Here is a 5,911-nt window from a genome sequence, read left to right as displayed (position 1 = left end):
GGGGGGGTGGTTGGACTGCTGCTGAGGTCGTTCTGGTCCACAGAAACCCACTCTGACCTGTGAATGGACAGATTGTGCAGCACGTGGACAGGGTCTCTGACCTCAGAGCAGTCTGTGTACAGGACACACACAGGCTCTTTGTTAGCAGACACACAGTCCCTCCCTCACTCACTCTGCAGCAGGACTATGAGTCTTTCAGAACAGCAACGACTGCCAATATTGACTCAGGAAACTAATTAAGAATCGCCTTTTGGGCCCTGTTCAGCCCTTTGATACCTATTATCAGGAGTTCAACTTGGATTTTATGTGGTCCTTTGTAGACTGGGCTGAGAGCCACCTGTACCAAGCCCACCGTCTACAGCAGGTCGCAAAGGTTATTGACAGAAGTGATGTCAAAACATCTCACTCGCTGATGTCTAGGACTTTTTCTCAATGTACAACACTATGACTTTTTTCACATTTCAGACTTTCTATGACTTTTTCATGACATACTATACTTACATTTTTTTCACAACACATTGAAAATACAATACTGTGACTTTTTTCACGATATCTACAAAATACTATAGGGCTCCGTCATACTCTACTGTGACTTTTTTCATTTTTTGATACATACTATCAGAGGACTTTTATCACATATTATATTGTATTGTGTTTTTCTTTCAACATACTATACAATTACTTTTTGTATATTTTGGCATACTATACTCTGTTTTTCTTCCTGATATTTTCAACATACTATACTATGTGTTTTTTCTGTGAATTTTGTCAAACTATACTATGTGTTTTTTTCTATACGTTTTTGGACATAATATATACTTTGACTTTTCTTTTGCCAAACTACACTATGTGTTTTTAAAAAACGTTTTTGACACATTCATGTCGGCTGTGTGCTCAGTGGTTTGAAATGGTGTCCCATGCATAGTAGGTACAGGCCCTACTGCAGCAGAAGTGAGTTTGAGTCCAGCCTGCTACCTTTACGCAGGCCTTCCCTTCAACAATGCGACCATGCAATAAAGGACATTTACAAACTATAGTGTCATTTCTTTGGATATTTTCAACATACTGTACCATGAACATTTTCCCAATTCATTCCACATAAATTACTATGGTTTGTTTTCTGTTTCTTGTTCACATACTATGTTGTTTTTCGACCCACCACACTATGACTATTTTTCACATTTTCCAACATACTATACTACTACATACTATACTGTAACTCCTGTCTGTCTGTCAATACTCAGGGCATGCCGACTACCATCTACTGTCGATAATATACTGACTGACTGTTGAGAAACCTCATTTGACAAAGGGACAAATAGTTAGACAATAACTTTGATTTTATTAACAGTTCATTAAAGTGTTAATAAATAAATCAATATAAAATATGCTTAAATTAAGTGCTCCGTCAGTTCAGTCAAATAATTACTTAAATATCAAAAGTCATACTAAAAACTGGTTTTATAGTCTTCATAAAGACTTGGGGTAACAATGCTCCCTGCCATTGTCAAAGGCTTGACACACCACATCCACTATGTCCTTAGTAGATAAGGCGGATAATAAGAGCCACACAACAAATAAAACCCGTTTTCATGTTTTTTTCAAAAACAAAATGTTGGTCCTTCTCGTAGTCCACAGATGATTTGATAACCAAGGCTAAAATCAGTCAGTGCTTCCACACAGACATCGAGTGCAATACACGCTTAATAAGCATCAATACAAAAACACAGAGAGCAAATGAACATGTGAGGGAGGTGCAGCCAGGTGTAGCAACAATGCACCAGTTTGACTCCATCTGGACAAAACAGTTGATGTGCATGCAAACTTCAACCAATGGGTTATTTTAAATCCTCAAACACTTAAAAATCATTGTGAAAGATATGCTTTGTCCAGATGGGTCACTGACTTGGCTGTGTTGGTGATTTAGGCACAGTGTCCGGTCGATCAGAGGCACAGGGAGCAACATGTAACCTTCACTGACCAGCAGACGTTCACCTACAGGAGGCTGCTGTAGCAACTGATAATGCAACCGCTGCTGGCATACTTTCAATACTTAGTATAATGTGTTATAATTTGAATCGAAAACAGCATAATAATAGTTTTAAGCATGTGAACCCATTTTTCTAACCGATCTTTTTGCAGTGCAATATGATTCCCATAGCTTTAATACAATACCATCTAAGTAATGTATTGTACTTACTGTTAATGTCATTATAAGTGACTCAAGTGCTTATTGTTGCTTTAAGTAAAGTTAAAAACAAATCATAATGTGTGTGTTGTTCATGCATAGATGTTATGATTTCTTTTCACTTTAGTTAAAGCAAACACTGACCAATTAAAGCATTATAATGCATTATTTAAAGATTTAACTGTATTGGAATATCAGACAATAATATGATATAATGTATGAAGACGTCCAGCAAAAGTCATAAAGATATCCTTAAGCTTAAGTACATTTCGAGAATTACCAATAATTTACCTATTATTTTGAAATGTTAAAATGCGACACAATTGATAAACTTCTACTTCCTGTGTTGAGCATTCTTAAGACATTTTGATACCAATTAACACCCATTTTTCACGGGAACTCTGTTCATTATAGGTTATGGTTTTAGTTCAAACGTTATAAATTCTTATTTAGTCCTTGTAAATAAAATGATACAGTGCTTTAAGCCCATTATAACACATTATGAGTACGTTTAAGATGCATTACAGACATGGCCGTCATAGAAAGTGCTACCGTAATGGAAACTGGCGTACTAGACGATGTAAACAAACCTATGTATTGGCAGATAAATTGGCACATAATGTAAAATGTTCTGACTTATAGTGGATTTTTCTCATACTGAAGTCCAAATATGGTGCTCCATTATCCAGCAGTTACTTTAACAATGACTACACTGTTGCAAAGGGACCACTGCTGTCCTGGCCAAACACCCACAATGCAGCAGCACCGCCCATCATGAGCCGTGTGGACGTACACAAACCAAACTGTGCTCTGTGAAACAAGACGGTGTTCCTCCTTTAACAAACACACAGAAATGACAGCGCAAATGTCCATCGCTAGGGTCAGTTAAGTTGCCGTTACCAAAACAGGGACTGTGAAGGTGCTGGAAGGGGCCCGATTCTCATTCTCGATCTGATAGGTCACATCAAGAGGAGGCGGGGCTTCCTCCTGCTGATTGCTCATGGTGATTGGCTCGTCTTCTTCTTCCTGAGAGAGCTCCTGTTCGAAGGATCGTTCTGCCTCCTCTGACAGGCGGGTCTCCTCTTTCTCTTCCTCCCTCTGACACACCACAAAGAAGAAATCAGCAAATCACAATATTTGGGATCCAGAACTACAGAACCTGACTTCAACATACCTCTTTCTTCATCCTGTAGTACTCATCGATAGCGTACTGATATTTGGCCGATGTAATCCCGAAGAGGGAGGCCATCCTCTCTCCCAGGTAGTCACAGGCTAAGAAATAAAAAGGATATATTTTCATCTCCAGGTGATAAAATACAAGGTATAAGTTTCCTCAACTAATGATGCAGTACCCTGAACCTTGAAATTATTCATGACTTAAATTCTGGTTCTCAATCTCTGGCTTTTGGGCTTTCTCTTTCCTGTAGTGTGTTATAAAGGTTGTTATTCATGTAAATGGTCTGCAAAGGCTAAAATCCCAAAGTTCCCTTCAGAGTGAGTTTCTCTCCCACACTCCCCCCCCCCCCNCCCCTGCCTGAAACGTCTCCATTTGTTTACTTCTGTAACATAGTGACATCCCTATGTAACACTTGCACTTCTATTGGCTAGGGCTCCAACACATTGTACGAGATAGGTTAAGGGGCGGGACATCTCTAAGTGGTTGACCAATCAAAACAGTAAATATGATCTTGTTACTTGTATCTCTATTTCACACTAAATGGAAAGGCACCATCATACCTCAAATATATTTGAATCCCCAATTGTCCCTCTAAGGCGGTGGTCGCCAACCAGTCGATCGCGATCGACCGGTCGATCAAGAGTGTGGTGCGGGTAGATCGCGGACCGTTAAAAAAAAAAGTAACAAAAGAAAGAAAAATGTAATTAAAATAATAATGTTTGAAAAATACGTTTTTAGATGTAAACCTATCATCCACCACCCCGTTAGCAGGTGCCACTTGATTGACGTATATTTGAGACACCTCAATAATATAATACATTAACCGTGCTTTACGTGAACCTCATCATAACACAAGAGACAACGGCAGGACTGTAATTTCCCGTGTTCAGTGAATGCAACAGAGGCAAGACACCAGACCAATCAGAGAGTTGCATGGAAATACACGTGTGCTTGTGTCATTCAAGCTCGGCTCTGTGTGTGTGTGGCAATAGCGCATTTAGTGTGATAGAGAGGGAGAGAGACAGGGAGAGAGAGAGAGAGAGAGGGAGAGTGGGAGAGAGAGAGAGAGAGGGACCGGTGCTAGCGGGGACCGTGATGTTAGCTTCTGGATAGCTAGCTGCACTAACGGAAATAAGGAGCTGTTTCCACAACAAGCTGGAGGAGAGTCCTCTCCTGTCAGACTGAGGGGCTCAGGTGAGCTAAAGGACTGAGTGTTTAGAACGGTTTTGTCACAAATTATTCAAAAGATTATTTCCGCGGCACACCTTCATATGATCATTATAGTTATACAAACAATAAGAGAATAAATGAAAAACAGGTATGAAATAGCCTACTATAGGCAGTAAAACAAGAATACAGTTTAAAAGTAATGTAATGTAATGTAAAAAGGGGAGTGATTTGTAAAATATCCATAAAGAAAAAAAAAATCTGTTTACAGTTCTGTTTTATATGGGTGCTGAGAGAGGTATCAATAGATCTCTTCATGTTTCTCTCAAAGTGCACCAGATTGATGCTTTCAACTTCAATATTTTAAAAAAAATCTTCCCGGGGGAGCATCCCCCCGGACCCCCCCTACGAGGGGGAGTGGAGGACACGGCCAAGACCTCACCATCTCCTACGACACTCAACCCACCGCCGACCATCTCTAGGAGGACAACACAGCAAACTTCGTCGTGTATGAAGTAGAAGGAGACTGGTCGTAAAGAAAATCTGGGTCGTAAGGTGACAAGACAGAACAGACCCGTCCGTTCGGGCCAAAAGGGGACAGAGTGTCGGTAAAAGATGGATCTCTCTATCTCATTTTTTGTCACGTTATCTATAATATTACCAAGTGACGTTTGTACAGATACTAATTATTGAGTACGTATGTGTGTGAAACGTGAATCGGTTCATCGGATACTACATCAAGCCTAATGGTTGTTGTTTCTGTATCCGGATCCGATGTTACCAGTTTATTAAGTCAATGGAAGGGTCCAGCGTCGCTCACCGTTGTTCTAGAGGGGGACCAGTCGTTGTGTGCTGTAGGGCGCAAAAACTGAAGAGGTCGAAGTCAATGGTCGTGGTTCGGTAATCGGTGCGTAACAAGTTTGTGACGATCCGAGATGGAAAACGAACAATCTATTTTGTTTTTGCTAGTCACAACATACTGGTACCTGTGTGTTGTACAACGCACGTTATACTAACGGAGCCTCCGGAAGTCTTGAAGGTAACGAAAAGGTAGATAACGGGTACCTAACTTGCTTCATCCTCGTTTAAAACGACAATGCAATACGCCGTGCAGAATACAATATGGAGGGTCAAAACGTGACTTAAGCCCACCCCCTCTCATTGCGGTAGAGGTCAGTTTCTTCATCTTAGCACAAGGGTTCCGATCGTAGGTGACAATCGTAGCTTTAGCGACACAATGTGTGGTCACGGGCAGACTGACAAATGTGGCCAAATGTGGCTGGTCTGCGACACGTTTTCTGAAGGCCGCCTTTACTTTCACGTAAACACATCCCAATACGCGATGGGCACCAAACAGCGCATTTGAACGATACCCCCGC

The 5,911-nt window shown here is 40.8% G+C and overlaps 1 protein-coding gene across 2 annotated transcripts in view; it reads right to left on the bottom strand.

The window, feature by feature from the left end:
• Positions 1–810: 810 nt before the first annotated feature.
• Positions 811–5,911, bottom strand: part of LOC104962641 (protein FAM177A1-like) — an 8,668-nt gene continuing 3,567 nt past the window's right edge. For both annotated transcript variants that reach the window (XM_010791093.1, XM_010791094.1), the window contains exons 4-5: positions 3,363–3,460; positions 811–3,286 (exon numbers count right to left, since the gene is read on the bottom strand). In XM_010791093.1, coding sequence (XP_010789395.1) covers positions 3,074–3,286; positions 3,363–3,460 — 311 coding nt within the window. In that variant the 3' untranslated portion in view covers positions 811–3,073. The remainder of the gene's footprint in view (positions 3,287–3,362; positions 3,461–5,911) is intronic.

This window comes from Notothenia coriiceps, unplaced genomic scaffold, assembly GCF_000735185.1.
Source record: "Notothenia coriiceps isolate Sejong01 unplaced genomic scaffold, NC01 NC01_scaffold00035187, whole genome shotgun sequence".
Taxonomy (NCBI): Eukaryota; Metazoa; Chordata; class Actinopteri; order Perciformes; family Nototheniidae; genus Notothenia; species Notothenia coriiceps.
This window is presented reverse-complemented; position numbering and strand designations above follow the sequence as displayed.